The sequence below is a fragment of the Xenopus laevis genome, chromosome 5L (genome assembly GCF_017654675.1).
Source record: "Xenopus laevis strain J_2021 chromosome 5L, Xenopus_laevis_v10.1, whole genome shotgun sequence".
Taxonomy (NCBI): Eukaryota; Metazoa; Chordata; class Amphibia; order Anura; family Pipidae; genus Xenopus; species Xenopus laevis.
The window spans coordinates 138,829,174-138,850,985 of NC_054379.1; the positions used below are offsets into that span (position 1 = coordinate 138,829,174).

At 38.5% G+C, this 21,812-nt stretch overlaps 1 protein-coding gene across 1 annotated transcript in view; it reads right to left on the reverse strand.

Annotated features, from left to right (window-relative positions):
* Positions 1-21,812, reverse strand: part of dner.L (delta/notch like EGF repeat containing L homeolog) — a 118,762-nt gene that overhangs the window by 7,767 nt on the left and 89,183 nt on the right. Inside the window, 4 exon segments of the mRNA NM_001094060.1 lie at positions 1,443-1,565; positions 16,939-17,163; positions 18,942-19,055; positions 19,192-19,345. Coding sequence (NP_001087529.1) covers positions 1,443-1,565; positions 16,939-17,163; positions 18,942-19,055; positions 19,192-19,345 — 616 coding nt within the window.

A 21,812-nucleotide genomic window follows, 5' to 3' on the forward strand; every position in this document is an offset into this window, starting at 1 on the left:
ACAAAGGGGAGCTGCCTGCTTGGCCCTGCAAACATAGATAGATTGCACTGGGACCGACAAAGATTTTTTGACCTGGCCGATCAATTTCCTGACAGATGTCGGCCGAAAAATCGTAAGATGTATGATCGTTCGAATCCCACTAAACGCACGATAATTTTGAAGGATCGGTCGTTCGGCAGGAAGAATCGCCACGTCTATGGGGAGCTTAAGACTGTTCTTGCCGTGCCGGTGGCAGTTCTCCTGAAGTCTAATCCATGATAATAGCATATCCCAAAACAAACTCCTTTAGAAACAAAATTGCAATCAGAAACCGCTTTAAGAAGTGCCATTGCTAGTGAAAAGTTGGTTATATATAATTAAGAACTGTGGGAGCACCTGCAATAGAACCTAACTTTAAAGGCCACACTCTGGTGTAAGAAATGTGCCAGAGCCCAAGAAGAAAATTCCCCTTAGTCAAAGTATTATGGCCCATCATCATGTGATTTTTCAGAGCTCGGTAGATGTTCCTCTTATACGATGTGACCATTCTTCATGAAGAAATTGTTCCCATTGTGCTTACAGTGGTCACATTCAGGTAAGGGAGACCGAAATAATTAATATGCATTTGGCCACCCTAAAGCTTAGGAGGAAATTTACTAAAGGGCGAAGTGGCTAACGCTGGCGAAAATTCGCCAGTGTGACATCATTACAGCACTGATTTACTAATGGTTGCTGGCGTAAATTCGCTGGCGTAATTTCGCCAAGGAGATAGACTCTGGTGCAATTCGCACTCTAACACCAGGCGAATTTTCGGTCTGGCGAAAGAGCGTTACTACGCAAATTCAGACTTGCCTTCGCCACCTCAGACCAGGCGAAGTGCAATAGAGTAGATAGGAGTTCCTCAAAAAAAAGTTGAAAATTTTTCTAAGTCCCAAAAAACGCTGGCGTTTTTTCCTATTTAAAGGGTGATAGACTGAAACTGAACTTCTTGGGGTACCTAAACTATACTGTGGGCACATGTGTAGGGCATTATAACAATTTTATTAAGGTTCCTTGGCCTTGTATAGTAATATGTATTTGCTGCAGCGTAAACGCCCTTTGTATTTTAACTGCACACCGTATGCTAAATAGCCAACGCCAACGAAACTTCGAACTGCTGAGCGTAATTTTGCCAGTGTTCGCTACCCTGTGTGCAACTTCGGATCTTCGTGAATTAGCGTTGTCCAGGCGAATTTACGCCTGCCGAAGTATTGCGATGTGCGCGAAGGCAGCGCTGGTGAATTTTTGCCGGTTAGTGAATTTGCCACTTAGTGTGTAATAATCCCTGCCCAGAAAAATCTAGCACAACAGATCAATGATTCAAAAGTTGCCATAAGTGCATTGGTATCCTCAGTAAATAGAGTTACCATTCAAAATTGCTTGAAAGCAGAACAGGTTCAATGACACACTACTGCTCACTTTACCTTCATATTCTGCCGGACACACACACTGGTACCCATTTACCAGGTCTTTGCATGTTGCCCCATTCTGACAGGGGTTAGACAGGCATTCGTTGTATTCTTCTTCACAGTAAAGTCCATGGTAACCTGCAGTATAAGGAACAACAAGAGAAAGATTTCATTTCATGCGAGCAAAAGAAACAGAAGCTGAAAACCAAAGTGTTTCACTATTACACTTTAAAGTTACATCAGACATTCCAGATGTTACACCTAATATTTCTCAGTCACCACCATCACCTTTCATTTTCAGTTTATTTACATGATAAGCAATGTATTACTGCCAAAGTATGAGCACAAATATATATATAGGCAATATGAAGATAATAGGCTGCTCTACATTCTACGTCTTGGTTTGTAATTAACACCTTACTGGTATTGCATTGTCACTATAATGGCATTTTAGCAGGCGTATGTCATTTTTTCACTAGGTGGCGCAAGTCTAGTTTTGCAGTCTGGCAAAAAAACGACATTTAGGAATCCTGTATCCAAGTCTATAGCTGAAGTCTTTGTCATCGCAAAGAGAGAAGTACTGTTACATTTAGCAGTTGAAAGAATATAATCTGCTTTCAGCTTTTAGTATCCCGCTGCTCTAAAGGGCACCCGCTCAACAAAAGACTTGATTTCACCATTTTAGCACTCAGCCTGCCCAAATACTCATTCCCCAAAAGAAACCTCAGGGGGCTGCTGTGCAGAACCCACCTGCTTAATATTCTTCTCACAGGCAAATCTCTCAGCCAGGCACAAAGGCTCAGATCCAGCACAGGGGCAAATAGTGAGAACATGTACACCAATGGCTTATTAACCCTTCCAGCAGCCAGGAACTCTGAGATTCCACAAGTATCCATGGATTATCTGCGCCACACTGGTTACAAATCCCCTTTCCTTTCTCCTGTGTGAATCAAAGGGATTCTGACATTTCTAAATTAATATGCTAATTTGTGCAAAAGATGGAACGGAAAGCGGAAAGTGGTGCGGTTTTGGTCCACACAAAGCGCCCCTGTCTGCATGCTGATATACTTGACATACATCTCCTTGATGTCTCCCTTCAGGCCTGGACTGGGAGTCAAAATAGGCCCTGCCATTCCAACTAAACAGAGGCCCAAACAGCCCCCTACCAGCCCACTATTTGGTAACTTTCTATGGAATGAAACAGCAGCCCCTCTGGCATTTGCCAGAACCCACAGATTGCCAGTCCGGGCCTGTCTCCCTTATTCAATCAAATCACACTGGGAATTATATTTCAGCAGCAGCTAAAAAAGGTGAAGATCCTATTCGTTCATTGATATTTATTGGGTTTAAACATTTAACGTGACAAGGAGGTGAAATAGCAGTATGTATATGTATAAATATATATACACAGTATAGTCTAGGTTCACAAATGCATTTATTTAAGCCGCTTTGTCCGTAGAATGTTAATTTTTCCATTTCAAGGTAAAGAGTTATTGTAGGATAAAGAAAGAGATGTTATCACAAGCCCAAATATAAAGAAAAATTGGTAATTGGTTATAAAACAATCATCATTTTAAAGGTACAAAGAATGAACGGATCTTAAAAGGTAAAGGGAACAATCACTGATTAACATTAAATACAGGCAAGCCTCAAGGAAGATTCAGAGGTTCCTTTACATAATAACAGGAGTAAATAAAATGGCCCTTGGCTGTAACATCAGAACAAGCCCCTCAGGTATACAGTATATATATTTTTTATTTAGATCCATAATGTCTATATACACTACAGGGCACATTTACTAAGCTCGAGTGAAGGATTAAAATGAAAAAAACTTAGAATTTGAAGGGTTTTTTGGCTACTTTGACCATCGAATTGGCTACTTCGACTTCGAATCAAACGATTCAAACTAAAAATCGCTCGACTATTGGACCATTCGATAGTCGAAGTACTGTCTCATTAAAAAAAACTTCGACTATCTACTTCTCCACCTAAAACCTACCGAGCACCAATGTTAGCCTATGGGGACCTTCCCTATAAGCTTTCTAAGAAATTTCTGATCAAAGGAAAATCATTCGATCGACGGATTAAAATCCTTCGAATCGTTCGATTCGAAGGATTTAATCGTTCGATCGAAGTAAATGCGGTAAATCATTCGTCATCGATATTTGAAGTCGAAGGATTTTACTTCGATGGTCAAATATCGAGGGTTAATTAACCCTCGATATTCGACCCTTAGTAAATGTGCCCCTACATATCAGAGATGAAACGTTTGAAATAAAGTTATTTTCTACAATTGCAATATATATAGTTTATTGTTGAAATACTATAGGAATAATGACTCTGAGATTGGGGGTTACAGGGCCCTTTAATGGCTGCTCCTCTTTTATATTCCATGAGGCTATAAAACTGATTAATTGGAACCCTCACTCTAAGCACCACTGGAAAGTTGAGGATCCCAGACCAGTAAGAAAACGGGGCTCCCTACAATGGTGTGGCCATTCGGTAAAGTGATGGAAATGTACCTGGGTATTTGCGCTCTATATTTTGAATACATAAACTGCATGAAACCCAGATTCCACTTAAACACTTTGGGGGTTATTTATCAAAAGTCGAGTTGTTTTTCCACAAAAAATTCATTGATCAATTCAAGTTTTTCACCCCGACTACACTGATTCAAGTTTTTTACATTCAAGTTTTCTTAAATTAGAAATCATCCAAGTTGTGACTTACATCGAGGTCGAAAAAAGCTCACATAGCTCTAAAATCCAACCTTTGATAAATATTACTGTACATAAACACACCACAAGGGTATTACACAACAGTATACAGGGCACATAACCTAAACACTCAGGAGAGGATTAGATAAAGGAATAATTTGCCAATTAACACAGGTAGAGTCAGAGAAAACAACATCTGCAGTGACTGATCCAATGATCATCTGCTGTAATGACACTGTAATTAGTGGTCTAATCAAGTAATTAATGAAAAACTGCTGACTCCAGACTCATCCAATTTTGATGCAATTAGCAGACTTTGCAACAAAAAAAATAAAGAAAAACGGCAGATGATCTCGTATTACGCCAGCCATTCATATCTGACAAATACACATACAAGCTTGTATTACATCCAATAGAATGGTGAAGAATGGAGTTAGAGATGAGGGGCCTCAGGCACTGCAGGTAGGCTGCACCTGTTAGACGGGTAGTGAATGCTGGAGGGCAGGAGGTTCAACATCCCTCATGAATATCCTATAAATATCTAATAACAGGTGCAATACACTGATGGCATTTCAAAATGGTTCCTTCCATATAAGGGCTCCACATTGGATAGTTTGCCCCAGGCCACTCAACCACTAAGGACTGCCTTAGGTTTAAAGGATATCAAGTGGGGCCTATCAACTTTATCTCCAAAGTGGTAACTTATCATATAACCTGGCTTCATCTCCTTAAAGGGATGGTTCACCGTTAAGTTTACTTTTAGTACGTTATAGAATGGCTCATTCTAAGCAACTTTTCAATTTGTCTTCATTTTTTTAATAGTTTTTAAAATGATTTGCCTTCTTCTTATGACTCTTTCCAGCTTTCAAACGGGGGTCACTGACTACAAACAAATTCTCTGTAAGGCTATGCATTTGTTGCTATTGCTCATTTGTATTACTTATCATAGGCCCTATCCTATTCATATTCCAGTCTCTTATTCAAAGCAAGGCATGGTTGTAGGGTAATTTGGACCTTATCAACCAGACTGCTGAAACTGGAGAACTGCTGAATAAAAAGCTAAATAACTAAAAAAAAACACAAATATTAAAAAATGAAAACCAATTGCAAATTGTGTCAGAATATCACTCTCTATACCGTAGTAAAAATGAACTCAAAAGTGAACAGCATCTTTAACTTCCAATATAATCAATCTTCATTATATTAGCAGTTTAGCTTGGTCCCTTAGCTACCAATCAGATATTTGCTTTTAAGCAGCCCACCAGTAAATGCTAGCTTTTTATTGGTTGCTATGGGGTACTAGATCCGAAAAAACATTGTCCCTTTTGATAAATTAGGTTATATAACGTCTCCCATAATATAATATGTGCTACTCCTTTACTAGTTTCTAAACATATTCCCCATTTTTGAGTAAGCCAAAGTTTTCCAACTATCATAGCAGCGGGTTATCCTTTCTTAGAAAAAAATAACTTGTACTAGTATCTGTATTGCCGGTACAAAAGGTCAGTATGGCCAGCGCTCCTGACTGTGAAAATGGAAGACCACAGACGGCTCCTTTTTACTGAACTATCAAAGAGAAATGTTAACTCTCCTGGTTTCCTACCAACCGAATCAAAAACAAAAATGTACTTTTTGGGCTCGTTCAGAAGTCCTTCTCTTGTATCACAAAACTCACGGAGCTAGGGGGAAAAAACCTTGTAATGTCTAACAGCACTCTTATATAATGTTTCGTCCTTAAAGGGGAACCTAAATTAAATAATAATCAAGCGACAATTGACTTTCCTCCCACTCTCTCTCTCTCTCTCTCTCTCTCTCTCTCTGCATGGAGGCTTTGAGTCATTTTATTGTAGCTCTAGTACATCATCTAGGCAAATGGATCACAAAGCAATGATGTATTTAAGCTAATTGTCCATACAAAACAGACTCTGACAAAAGCCTGAATGAGGATAGACGGACTGCTGAGTAATAAATGTGATATTTAAGCCAGAGCCATACGTGTGTGTGTGTATATATATATATATATATATATATATATATATATATATATATATATATATATATATATATAATATCAAAACAGGTAACAGATTACAGGTAATGCTAAAATGCACATAAAATATAAAACAAGTTAGGGACCGCCATTCGGGGTTTACCTTGACGTGGTATGGTGGCTTATCAATTTTATGATCATAACTTTGTAACAAAATAACCCCTGTTTTGGGTACATATGCAATAGCATTTATTATACTTATATATATACTTTAAAGCCTTTAGAGTGCTCCCACAACCCCCCGTTTTGATATTGTATATTTAGCCAGGAGCTGTGGCATAGCTTCAGTGGTTGTAGCACCCCATACCCCCCTTTAAACTAGTGGTGTTCCTATGCTTTTAAAATTGGGCGTTTGTTTTGGGAATATCTCTCCTTTAAAAGCCTGATTGCTGGCTGGGGAGGATTTAGCCCTCAGTGAAAAAACAGCGTTCAATGGACATTGATTACAGGTAATGCTAAAATGCACATAAAATATAAAACAAGTTAGGGACCGCCATTCGGGGTTTACCTTGACGTGGTATGGTGGCTTATCAATTTTATGATCATAACTTTGTAACAAAATAACCCCTGTTTTGGGTACATATGCAATAGCATTTATTATACTTATATATATACTTTAAAGCCTTTAGAGTGCTCCCACAACCCCCCTGTTTTGATATATATATATATATATATATATATATATATATATATATATATATATATATATATATATATATATATGGCAATGGTCAAACATAGTTACATAGTTAATATAGGATAAAAAAGTGACAAGTCCATCAAGTTCAACCTCTCCAATTAAACCCCAGCACACATGTATCACACACATAAACAACCTATCTACTGTATGCAATCACATATATACACTTTATATTCTAATACCAATACTAATTGTAGATCCTAAGATCACTATAGCGTTGGACATTATGCATGTTAAAGAAATCATCCATGCCACTCTTAAAGGCATTTATAGAATCAGCCATCATAACATCATCCGGCAGGACATTTCACATCCCCATTACCCTGACTGTGAAGAACCACCTCCACTGCTTCAAATGAAAGTTCTGTTCTTCAAGTCTAAAAGGATGGTATCTCTTTCTTTGATGTTTTTCAAGGGAGAATAGATCCCCATTAACTGCCTATAATTCTGTGTAGTGTGTATGTAAAAAGTAATCATGTCCCCTCACAAGCGTCTTTTCTCCAGAGAAAACAACCCCAATCTTGACAGTCTTTTTCTTTTACTAGTGTAATTGCACAAATATGCACTCTCTCCAGCTCATAAATATCCTTCTTCTCAAAGTGAAGCCTTACCAGGGACATAAAAGGTGGCAAAATTATGTTTTTATTCTTCGAGTTAATGCCCATTTTTATGTAAGCCAGCACTTTACTTGTTTTAGTTTGCATTACCTATAGTTACACAGCTTGTTTTCCACAAAAATCCCCAGATCCTTCTTAATATAAGAGGCTCCTAACAGACATCTGGGGGCAGATTTATCAAGGGTCGAATACTTAGAAATTCAACCCTCGAATTGAAATACTTCGTCTTCGAACATCGAAGTCGAGGTATTTTTCACTGAATTTGGCCATCGTACGATCAAAGTAAAATTGTTTAGCGTTCGATCGAACGATTTTACTTCGATGTGTAAAGACTTGAAGAAAAATGATCTAGAAGGTCCCCATAGGCTAACATAGCACTTCGGCAGGTTTAATTTGGCAAATTATTGAAGTCAAAGTTTTTTTAAAGAGACAGTACTTCGATTATCGAATAGTCAAATATTCAAACTATTTTACTTTGAATCAAAGTCGAAGTAGCCTATTCGATGGTCAAAGTATCCAAAAAATTACTTCGAAATTCGAACTTTTTTAACTTCGAAAATTCACTCGAACCTTAGTAAATCTGCCCCCTGGTGTATAGTTCACTATTTATGTTATTTCTAACAAAGAGCATAACCTTGGAATTCCACCTTGAACCTCATTTGTCATGAATCTGAATATTTAGATGTAAGAACTCATTTACCATACAGTATGCTGGGAAAATGGGAAAACAGACTGGTCCATATCACTAAAGGAGGAATGTTTTGTTGATATTTATGGTTTTGGATCCTATGACATATATGGAACATTTTGTTTTCTGGTCCAAGCTGTATTCTGATTAATAAGGCCCATTGTTTTCAAAATCTCTCACACTGCTGCCATTTCATATATCTCATATGGACACTGCTAAATTGGTTCTTATTAGAATACAAAAATGGCTATTTCATTGTCTGAGTAATGCATTTATTGCATGAAAGGAAATAGCTTCAGCCTCATGCTAGCCTGCCCTCCTCTAAACGCTGAGTAACAGAAATGCATCACTGCTGAGCTGCATGGATTTTGGATAGAGTGGCCCGGCACATCCCAATCAATAAGCTCTCCTGCTGATACAGCGCTCAATAACATCTGACAACCATTTGTCTTTCTCCAAAGTCAGGATGAATCTAGCAATAGCGCAGCACCACAGATTCCTTTCTTAAATGCTGTTCCTTCATAGCTCGCTGATATGCACTTCCTTCCGCTGATTAGGCACAATAAATGGCAATTACGGGAGAGATTATAATGGCCCTGTATAAAAAGGGCAAATAAAGCCCTGCAACATCATCTGCCCATAAAGACTGTCAAGGACAGTTTTATGGGATGGCATGAAAGGGGTTACCAGAGCTTTAGAGGAGTCACCTGGGTGGGGTGGAAAGTAGATAATTGTACAAAGGTCCTATTTATTTAGCTGTAATTTGTATAGTTGTTTATTTGTTCTTTCTCAACCAGAACAACTTTATTCAACACTCATACATACATTTGACAAATACAGTAGAGTAAACAGGACCATAATTATATACAGGCACCCGAGGGCATTGGGCAGCTGGGGGGGGGGACATCTTCCTTTAATTCCTGCTACAAGAAAATTGTATTTAAATTTGGGCCAGAGCTGAGAGTTAAGAATAGCCGACCTAGTGCCTTGCAAAGTGAATAAAAGAGCAATGAATCAGTTTGACACTTGCTGCTTCTACCCTTACACTGCACAAGTAGAAGTGTGAGGAGTGGAGAGCGGAAGTGATATGGCACCCTTCATTATATTCCTTTCACTCTTTATTACTCACACGCCAACACGTATTCATGTGACAGCTATTTAATAAAAGACTCTGCTACAGCAACTGTAGGGAATTTCATTAACACCATTTTCTTTTTTTTTCTTCTTCTTAGCAACATACATACATACATACATAACTTGACATTACCAAAATAACCAGTAATAAGCATTTGTGCCAAAAACAGAAACACACCATTTTATGTATAGATTTATTTTTCATTCTGGCATTTGTTGAAGTATGTCTTGAAATTTAACAGCAGACAAAATACTTTGCTATTTTACAACAATGCCATTGTTGTAAAAGCTCCAAATATTATTGAAACTACCCGTCTCAACATTCCCATTTCTCCCCTAAACTAAAACTGCTTGGCCCAGATTGCTTCTATAGACGCCAGAAACTGACCTGAATGTTTCTATGGAAGGAAAATTCAGATAAGAGAGATAGGGCCGCTATCTTTACAGCCAGGCAAGCCATCCCTCCTCAAGCAAGAATAATGCAGCTTTACTCAGATTAAGATATCTTTTTTAATAATATCTGTCATTTTTTATATAAAGGGTAAACATGACTGCACTTAAGTTAAAAAAAAAAGGAAATGTTAGTGTCCCTTTAACCACTGCCTAAACTGATAAAGGGGTAGTTAACATTTATGTTAAGATCAAAAAGGGCCAAAACAAGGCTTTAAATACATTTTGTTTTTGACTGTTCTTTTAATTTTAGAAAAAAATAATTCCAGATCATAGAAAGATAGATCATGTTTTTTTCACCCTGTCCCACCTGCAGTCATCATTTAGGCCAGCCTCCTGGATTTCTATAAGCCTGTACCATTCAGATAAAAATGTGCAAAGCAAAAATTGGTTAAAATACAACGGAACTTACAAGTGCGGATGCAGTAGATGATTCGGATTTCACAAAATTTTGTTATTACACATACTAAAAAGCAGTATAAAATTCCTCAATACTTCAATTGCCTAACAAAAGGGGTGGTGTTCCTGGGGGGCTCAATATGTGGGCCAGACTACCCGTGGGGCAGGAGTCAGGATCTTGGAACATCTTTCGGCAACAGATAGGGGCGATGAGAAATCAGCTACAGCCAGACATATGAAGTTAGGCCATCTAGTCCCTGCTAATATTTCTTTTCAAATCATTGACAAGCCACGTACAGAAATTAGGAAAGGAGATGTGAATAAAAGGCTGTTGGGTAAAGAAGTATAGTGGATTTACCACCTTAAGACTACTGAGGAATATGGTGGCATGAATCGGGATTGGGAATTGTCATGTTATTTCAGTTGATGTCATGTCACCCTGGGTTATTATGATGGGTTTGATTCAGTGTAGAATGTTTTTATGTAGCCATACTTTTGATATGGTTTTTTTCACTTTTTCTCTCTTTATTCTCTTTTCCCTTGTCTCTTATGTACTTTTTAGTATTTTCTATTTGCATTTCCATTTGTCCTTTTTTGTTTATCTAACATTTTCCAAAGGTGAATTAAGTGTTAATACATCCTCTGCGGAGAACCAAGGGTTAATCATTTTATGGGTGGGATTTACTTGTATTTATACCTGACTTTTGTGTGAACCAGTGTGCTTTTGAGAAAGTGGCTGGATAGCCACGAAACGCATTAAGCTATGGTTCCTTTATCAGACGGAGTGCCTATTTTAATGGAATATTAACAATATATTAAACAATAAAATATGGATTTTTAAAGCGACTTTTAAGTTTGTATTTCTCACTAATGATCTATTGTATCAGCCAACCCCTTCTTAAAGCTATCTAATGTATCAGCCAACCCCTTCTTAAAGCTATCTAATGTATTAGCCAACCCATTCTTAAAGCTATCTAATGTATCAGCCAACCCCTTCTTAAAGCTATCTAATGTATCAGCCAACCCCTTCTTAAAGCTATCTAATGTATCAGCCAACCCCTTCTTAAAGCTATCTAATGTATTAGCCAACCCATTCTTAAAGCTATCTAATGTATCAGCCAACCCCTTCTTAAAGCTATCTAATGTATCAGCCAACCCCTTCTTAAAGCTATCTAATGTATCAGCCAACCCCTTCTTAAAGCTATCTAATGTATCAGCCAACCCCTTCTTAAAGCTATCTAATGTATCAGCCAACCCCTTCTTAAAGCTATCTAATGTATCAGCCAACCCCTTCTTAAAGCTATCTAATGTATCAGCCAACCCCTTCTTAAAGCTATCTAATGTATCAGCCAACCCCTTCTTAAAGCTATCTAATGTATCAGCCAACCCCTTCTTAAAGCTATCTAATTTATCAGCCAACCCCTTCTTAAAGCTATCTAATGTATCAGCCAACCCCTTCTTAAAGCTATCTAATGTATCAGCCAACCCCTTCTTAAAGCTATCTAATGTATCAGCCAACCCCTTCTTAAAGCTATCTAATGTATCAGCCAACCCCTTCTTAAAGCTATTTAATGTATCAGCCAACCCCTTCTTAAAGCTATCTAATGTATCAGCCAACCCCTTCTTAAAGCTATCTAATGTATCAGCCAACCCCTTCTTAAAGTTATCTAATGTATCAGCCAACCCCTTCTTAAAGCTATCTAATGTATCAGCCAACCCCTTCTTAAAGTTATCTAATGTATCAGCCAACCCCTTCTTAAAGCTATCTAGTGTATCAACCAACCCCTTCATAAAGCTATCTAATGTATCAGCCAACCCCTTCTTAAAGTTATCTAATGTATCAGCCAACCCCTTCTTAAAGCTATCTAGTGTATCAGCCAACCCCTTCTTAAAGTTATCTAATGTATCAGCCAACCCCTTCTTAAAGCTATCTAGTGTATCAACCAACCCCTTCTTAAAGCTATCTAATGTATCAGCCAACCCCTCCTTAAAGCTATCTAATGTATCAGCCAACCCCTTCTTAAAGTTATCTAATGTATCAGCCAACCCTTTCTTAAAGCTATCTAATGTATCAGCCAACCCCTTCTTAAAGCTATCTAGTGTATCAACCAACCCCTTCATAAAGCTATCTAATGTATCAGCCAACCCCTTCTTAAAGCTATCTAATGTATCAGCCAACCCCTTCTTAAAGCTATCTAGTGTATCAACCAACCCCTTCATAAAGCTATCTAATGTATCAACTGGTTCAGGGAGAGAATTCCACAGCTCTCACTGTAAAAAAAACCCTTCTGAATATTTAGGCGGAACCTCTTTTCTTCTAATCGGAATGGGTGACCTTGTGTCAGCTGGAAAAACCAACCTAGATCCGACTACTGCCTGCATGCAACTAGAGGACAGGTATGCAGAGGGGGATTAAAGTTGGGGTGGGGGCCTTGGGTCGGTTGCAGCTGGAGCAGGGGGCCCAGAGAAGGGTGAGGGCCCCTGTGGAGGAAGCCCCGATGGGCCTCGGTCAGTCTGACGCTGATTTAGGCTAATGGCACAGAGCTAATTTTGGCATGAAAATGCATATTCTTACGTTTCCACACCAGATCTGTTTTGTGTGTGCACTGACAGGCTGATCCTGTGCTTGTCAATGCACATACATACAAAGGGCAGAAGGCAGTGGATTGTGTTTTCTTTTTTGGCCTTTTTACAACAGTAGAGAAAACAACCCTTGTCTCGTTAGATGACCTCGCATTTCCTTATCAGTGACCCAGTGACCCCAAGCTTATTACACAAGGAAGGTTTTACTACAAGAAGGACCATGTTTTTTACTGGAAGAATCATGGCGGTAGGGGGCTCATGCTGAAGGCAGGTTAGGAGTATGGCCATTTGCTCTACTGTATACAAATGAAAGACAAAATTCAAAGCCAGTAAGGATAAGATGTATTTGTTTCACTAGATGACTAAATGACACAAATATTTGCTTTATCTGTACTCATTTCATGAGCTAAAGGGGCTGTTGCTTTATCTGTGCACATTCTGGGAGATGCCCATATGCTGTGCTGGAAATGATGCTTATAAAAGTGAAAAGTGCTGCGCTTCATGGCACAACATGGATATGGAATTTGGGCAAGATGAAAATGCAAAATGGGCTCAGTATATAAGTTGTCATTTATAACCTTCTGGGAAGGTTGCAATGCGCAAAAACAGGTGCAGTTTATTTAATATATGTTTACTGTTCTTTACACTTCTGCCTGGGTAAATCATAAATGACCCCACAGTGCAAAGTATAAAATACAAGTATTCAGCTGCACCATTTAGTACAATAAATAAAAATAATATCTTTCGTTTTAGTAAATTAATATGCTAAACACATTTCCAACATAAGCTGTTTATATAGGACCAATGTTAAATGCAGGTGAATATTGCCTGATGGATTTCTGTTCTGTTTGCAAAGGTGTAAATAATGGCCTCACTCATAGGAATAATGCTGTTTTTGAAATGAATATACAAATATCAGGAAATACATGAGTATCAGGGAATACAGTACATGCCATTTGTATTTCGTCCAGCTTCGCTTTCTTAAATATTATTTATCTTAAAGGGATACTGTCATGGGAAAAAAATTTTTTTTCAAAATGAATCAGTTAATAGTGCTGCTCCAGCAGATTTCTGCACTGAAATCCATTTCTCAAAATAGCAAACAGATTTTTTTATATTCAATTTTGAAATCTGACATGGGGCTAGACATTTTGTCAATTTCCCAGCTGCCCCTGGTCATGTGACTTGTGCCTGCACTTTAGGAGAGAAATGCTTTCTGGCAGGCTGCTGTTTTTCCTTCTCAATGTAACTGAATGTGTCTCAGTGGGACATGGGTTTTTACTATTGAGTGTTGTTCTTATATCTACCAGGCAGCTGTTATCTTGTGTTAGGGAGCTGTTATCTGGTTATCTTCCTATTGTTCTTTTGTTTGGCTGCTGGGGGTAAAAGGGAGGGGGTGATATCACTCCAACTTGCAGTACAGCAGTAAAGAGTGATTGAAGTTTATCAGAGCACAAGTCACATGACTTGGGGCAGCTGGGAAATTGACAAAATGTCTAGCCCCATGTCAGATTTCAAAATTGAATATAAAAAAATCTGTTTGCTCTTTTGAGAAATGGATTTCAGTGCAGAATTCTGCTGGAACAGCACTATTAACTGATTCATTTTGAAAAAAATTTTTTTTCCCATGACAGTATCCCTTTAAATACATTTTTTATTGTTGCTAAATGTGTTTTGGCTGCATTACTAGCTTCTTCTCCCTCTCTATCCAAATAAAAGAACCTTTTTAGTAACCTCCCTAAACCAAATGCATATCCGATTTGTATTGTTTCCTCTCCCAATTTAATTTGTAATAATATGGAGAGTGTACTTTTATATTAATCTTGCCAGTCATAAGATTCTTCTACTCCTGTGGTTCTAAGGTAACAGTTATATCTTAATTATGTCTGAAAATACAGCACTTAATTACTTTGAAGATTAACCAAAAAAATAATGGCTGGCTGGGGTACTATATAATTTTAAAAGCTAATCCTGTCCAATGCTTGCTTTTATTTCTAAGCATATGGCTGCTCTCCCTGTAACCGTTTCATGTAAAATCTCTGCTTGGGATGTAAAAAGAAAACATATAATTGCCATGAATAAACATTAATCCTTTCTGGTACTGATATAATAAGTGTTTCACAGTCAGTAGCCGACACAAACATTAAGCAATATAATTACCAAGTTAAAATAACCTAATGGGCAGTAGCTAGTTTATAATGTATCTGTGTTCTATGTCTAACAGCAATTTACATCTCCTCTATTTTGTAAAGAAATTATGAAAAAAAGATACAGATTTGGGGCCTGTTCTCCAGACAGTGTCGGACTGGCCCGGCGGGACACCGGGAAAAAACCCGGTGGGCCCCGACCCTCGTGGGCCCCCGCCGGGCCAGACCCTATCTACCAGTATAAAAATGTTGAGAAAAGTTTACGGCGATGCGCATCGCATCGCCGTTTGCGCATGCGCACCGAGAAGCGCCGCTCGCGCATGCGCATGGCGGCATTCGAGCGGCGCATACGCACAGTTTGGCGCGTCGCAGTAGGGGGGCGGGGGGCCCTGGACCAGCAGTCCCGGTGGGCCCCGGGCCCCCCAGTCCGACCCTGTCTCCAGAATGCCTGGGCCCTGGGGCATTCGGGATAGGGGATCTTTCCGTAATTTGGATTTCCATACATTTGGGGGCAGATTTACTAAGGGCTGAAGTGAATTGAGGGAATTATCGAGTAAAAAAATTCGAAGTAATTTTTTGGATACTACGACTTCGAATTTACTTCGGCTTCGATTCGAAGTAAAAATCGTTCGAATATTCGACCATTCGATAATCGAAGTACTCTCTCTTTAAAAAAAACTACGACTTTTCAATACTTCGCCAAGGTACACCTGCCAAAGTTCTATGTTAGCCTATGCGGACCTTCTACAACCATTTTCTAAGTCGTTACACATCGAATAAAAACCGCTTGATCAATTGATGAAATCCTTCGAATCGTTCGATCCAACCATTTTCTAAGTCTTTACACATCGAATAAAAATCATTTGATCGATCGCTGAAATGTTTCGAATCTAACGATTCGAAAGATTTAATCGTTCTATCGAACGGTTTTTATTCGACCGCAGGATTGCCAAATTTGCTGAAAAGACTTTGAATTCGATATTCGAAGTTTTTTAATTCGATGGTCAAATTTCGAAGTTTTTTGTACTTCGAAATTCGACCCTTGATAAATCCGCCCCTAATTCTACTTACCGTAAAATTAATTTAAACATTAAATAAACCCAATAGTATGGGGTTGCCTCTAATATGGATTAATCCTAACTTAGTTGGGATCATGTACAAGGAAATTGCTATTGACATTCTTAAGAAGGTATCAATGATAAGATGCACTGTAAAATATTACTGCACCATAAGTTATTCCCCAGCTACATGGCCTACAGCTGGGGATGCCCAAAGGTAGTTCATTACCTACCAGTAGATCTTGAGTTGGTGACCAGTAGATCAGTGCAGCCCAGCCATCACTGGTACCTTTGTTATTTAATGAAGTGTAGCACTCAAGGTGGTGGCAGTGATGTGATAACTTCACTAAAAGATGACCCCATTGGGAAACCTTGCCCTACAGTGGGGGGCCCCCACAGTTTTAACTGTCACCTACATTCAGATGTAAAAAGAGTTGGGGAGCAACACAGGAATGAAAAATTTTCCTGGGTGGTGCCAAATGAGGGTTGTGATTGACTATTGGTAGCCCCTGTGTGGACTGGCAGCCTGCAGGAGGCTCTGTTTAGCAGTACTTCTGGTTTTTATGCAACCATAACTTGTCTCCAAGCCTGGAATTCAAAAATAAGCACCTGCTTTGGGGGAACTGAGAGCAACATCCAATGTTTGAGCAACATGTTGCCGAAGAGCCACTAGTTGGGATCACTGCCTTATAGCATTCAGCTGGGAATGTAGCTCCAGATATGTTGCTTCTAAAAGGAACCTTGAACAGCATTTACCTATTATTTATTCTTGGGTTTTAACTACAATTCATGTACTGATATAGTATTGCAGCATTTTATAGGTGGGGTATGTATTATTATTTGTAGAAATAATAATCATATTTGGTTTCAGTAAGAGTGATGTCCTGGTCCAAAATAATTATTGTAGCCTCTTCTTTGTATGGGACCTTTTTGTAACCAGGGAACTGATGGATAAAGTTGCTACTCACCAGGGATGCAAAGACATTTATAGCTTGTCCCAATGCTGCGGCAAATTCCATGGGCACATGGGCTGAGGGCACAGAAATCTACTAGCTGAGCGCAGGTTGGCCCAGTATAACCTGGACTGCAACGACAAGAATATGAGAGTCCAACGGAGGTGCAACTACCATTATTAAGACATGGAGAGGAGGCACACGGATCTATTTTCTCTTCACAAAAAGAACCCAGATATCCTGTTGAAGAAAGGAAGGCAATCAGTGCAACTTGGTATGAAAGAGACGTAATTTGCCTGCAGAAAGGAACACAGTGCTCTGCCTGTTTACCTCAGTACTCAAACAGCTCAGAATTTGATTTCATCCTTAGGACATGTCTGTCCCAGCTATTAATTAATTCAGTATGTGTATCAACAGTAATCAGGCAGAGGCTTATCTTTTTCAAGAACCCCTGTAAACAGATTAAAGGGACTAAATATATATTTTCAGTAAAAGAAAAAAACATCCCTCAATACTCTGTCATCTTAGTCATTAGTTCTGACAGGCAGGGGAGCCGGGTTCCACTTGCAGGTCAACTATTTGTGACATGAACTAGTCAATACCAGAGCCTCCGACACATAACATTAGATCACTGGTAGGTACCCTATCTCCATACACTATGCCGCCTATTCAGGATGCCAAAGCTTGTTTATTGTTTTAGGCAGATGACCTAGATATGAGCTGAACTTGCAATTTTCAGTCTTCCTTACTATTTCGTTTTGTACAGTCTGTGGTTTTTTTAACCCAAAATGACACCATCAGCCTTCACTTGCTCATTTGCTTTTTGCTGTCCTGAATGCACCTTAGAGTATACCAAAGTGCCATTTTATAATACTTGTATTTATCTATAGCCCTATTATAAACATGGATGGGCCTGAATATACTTAAAGGAAAACTATACCCATGAACAATGTAGGTCTCTATAAAAATATACTGCATAAAACATCTCATATGTAAAATCCTGCTTCATGTAAACAAACCATTTTCATTATAATATACTTTTTTAGTAGGATTGTGTAATCCTAAATAGAAAATTGCCATTTTAAAAACTAAGGGCCGCCACCCATGGATTCTAAAATTCACAGTGCACACAAACAAGCCCAAGAAACCATGCATATTAGGTCACGAGCCAATGAACAAATAATGTTCTGTCTTTTGCTTCCACACTTCTTCCTTTTAAAGTTAGAGCTGCATTATTTCTCGCCAGGGGATCTCTAATAGAGTACACAGACCATCTAATGATGGATCAATGGAAGAGAGTAAAAGGGCAACATTAATTGATATCTTTATTCCAGTTGGGTAAGATTCTTTATTATGCCACTTAATATGATGTTTATGTTGCTTAATTATTCGTTTTGGTGGTATAGTTCTCCTTTAACACTGCCTCTATGGGCTTGAATCCAAAAGCACTGCCCTATGCTATAGCTTCTGGGCTGGGATGAAATCGGTAGAGTTGTCACAGTGATTGACATTTGAGATCGATGTTTTATCCATAGGCAAACACAACTGATGGTTATTTCCCCATAAATGGTGAAAATATAAATGAAAGGTGAAAAAGTATGGACCTAGACATGTACTTGTCCCATAGGCAGTCAGAATAGTGGGTATGTCAAAAGTAATTAAATTCAGCAGCAAAAGTATTTCTCCATATTTATAACAATAACAATGTCAGAACAGAAAATTCTTCATGGTGCAAGCATTTTGTCCCAGAATTTTATATAGCTTAGTGAAATGGTTATTTGCCATCCTAGTTAATATTTAAAGGGTTGCCCTGGAATTAAAGAAAAAGCTGACCAATGCCAAAGGTGGGCCAAATAGTGGATAAGCAAAATATTGCGGAATTGTGCATTTCTATGGCTGTAATTGGTTGATACTATAGGTCCAAACCAATTATGGAATTATCTTTCATAGTTCAAGTAAGAACTGTCTTAGACAATGGAAACCTCTTATTCTTCCGAAGATACAACCAGTAGCCTTACCTTCAGGACAATGACAACTGAATCCGCTCAGACTGGTGGTGCAGGTGGCTCCATGTCTACATGGTTGGGGTGAGCAGTGATCTACAAGTAACTCACAGTGGCCCCCCGTGTAACCTGTATCAGAATAAATGGCTGGTATTAATACATGCACTGTCAGGGGATGTAAATATTATACTGTAAATATACATTTTGTTAACAAAAAGCTGACATATTCCGTAGTGTCTGGCTGTCTCTGGAGCAGGATACATACCAGGCAGGCAAGTACAGGTAGCATTTTTCCCATTATGTCTCTGAGGGACGTCCGTGCAAGAAGCGTTATTTAGACAGGGGTGCAAGTAACAGGCATCAAACTCTTCACAGTAAGAGCCAATGTAACCAGCTTCACAATGACAGGAATATATGTCCTGGAAATAAAGAAAGAAAGATGAAACAAGTAGGGTAAAAGCAATAGCGCAGAAGGAATACAATATTAGTTATATATATTTCTACTTGAACCAAAGAAGAATGAAATGGGTCCCAGAGGCTGATTCTATTGGTACAGGATGTTTTTTGTAAATGTAGGCTCCCTTCCAGACCATGATGCATTTCACCCAAACCTCTTTCTGCCTTATTGCTATGACTTGTGTCAAGATCCTACTAACAAATAACATCATTTTCCTCCTACCGCTCAGGAATGTCAAGCGCTCAGTGTTCAAAAGGGAGCTCTGGGGAACTATAGATGTTACAGTACACATAAGTCTATTTCACAGAGATTTAAAGAGATCCATATATATAAATTCTTCCATTTTAATGGACAAAATGCAGCCTTTTTACACAAAATATAAGAAAATCCCTGCTAGAGTCATGCAATCATGTTGTAAGCCTAATTTGCAACCCTTGATTCCCAGGTATATTCTCACCATGTGGGGTACAGTGAAACTTTATGGATTCCAAGTAATTGCTCCTGGTTTGAGAAAAACATTCTGCAAGCCACAGAGTAGACTTGTTTGTATTTAGAGTAAATCTTTCAGATTATAACAGTTGGCAAGCAAAGATCTGTTTCAATCTGATTATGGACATCTCATTATGTGCATCTATATATATTGGCTTACGGTTAATCTTCTTTTAGGTTCTATGTTGTGTTTCTCAGTCCAGCTTAGATTGGATTTAACAAACGTTACTAATATTGTTTCTCTGGAACCTGTGGTTGATATTCTAAAGTAAATGCTGCTGAACAATCAATATATAAATATGAAACTCTAATAGCATAGCAATATAAACGATATTTGTTTTTTGGCTTTATGATGAATAAAGACAGTGAGATAAAGCTCAGATCCAAATAACTCTGCTAGGAGATTAATAATGTTCAATCAAATTTAATAATGGTCAAAAGCATGCATGCAGTTGGATACAATTTGTAGAATACCCTTAAAGGGATACTGTCATGGGAAAAAAACATTTTTTCAAAATGAATCAGGTAATAGTGCTGCTCCAGCAGAATTCTGCACTGAAATCCATTTCTCAAAAGAGCAAACAGATTTTTTATATTCAATTTTGAAATCTTACATGGGGCTAGACATTTTGTCAATTTCCCAGCTGCCCCTGGTCATGTGACTTGTGCCTGCACTTTAGGAGAGAAATGCTTTCTGGCAGGCTGCTGTTTTTCCTCAATGTAACTGAATGTGTCTCAGTGGGACATGGGTTTTTACTATTGAGTGTTGTTCTTAGATCTACCAGGCAGCTGTTATCTTGTGTTAGGGAGCTGTTATCTGGTTACCTTCCCATTGTTCTTTTGTTTGGCTGCTGGGGGGGGAAAAGGAAGGGGGGTGATATCACTCCAACTTGCAGTACAGCAGTAAAGAGTGATTGAAGTTTATCAGAGCACAAGTCACATGACTTGGGGCAGCTGGGAAATTGACAATATGTCTAGCCCCATGTCAGATTTCAAAATTGAATATAAAAAAATCTGTTTGCTCTTTTGAGAAATGGATTTCAGTGCAGAATTCTTCTGGAGCAGCACTATTAACTGATTCATTTTGAAAAAAATGTTTTTCCCATGACCGTATCCCTTTAAGTGCAGAATACGGCAACTTTGATCTGGTTGTGTACTGGCCACTGAACATTATTCAATGTCATTTTCATGGTATACATTCCAATGAAATCAGTTGCATTAGTGATTTATCTCTGAGCATACATGATATACCCGGGCATAAAAGTGTTATGAATCCAAGGAGCAAAGAAATCCTGGCCATTAGCAGGGCCCCATTATAATGATGACAAATGTGCTGATTAAATAGGTAAATCACTTTCTAATACCTTTGCATTAACTTGTTTGTTTCTCTTATTTTGGGAACAAATGTATTTTAACAATCCCAGTAAGCATTACTTAGCATTGAACTGATAGAAAACCTTTAATTTGATTAAATTTAATTTGGGGTGGAAGCAGTGGTGACCACTCCGGACACCCAGTGAAAAGTGGCTGTATAAAGAAAAGGGAAAATAAAGATCTGGGAAGATGTTGTTACTAACACTTTAAATCAGGCTCCAGACCCTTCCTGCTATTTTATTTTATATAGACAGTATTTGGGGTTCAGGAACAGCCTGGGGACCATCAGTTCGACATCAATGACCAAACTCATCTGAATTTGATCATCTTTCTGGGTGATACAGTGCATTCTCCAGGATTGCTTCATTACATGTCTCAGTACTAGGCAGCAGTGAGCAGGAATAACAAGATTACTGATATTGCTCTGGGTTACAGTGCCAGCAGGGAGCTGGTATCAAGCGTGGCAAGAGTAATCCCTACTTTCTCTATCATGTTCAATCTGTGTCTTTTATAAACAGCTTTGGGGATTCATTTACAGTATCTTTTTTATGACAGCATGGGCACCA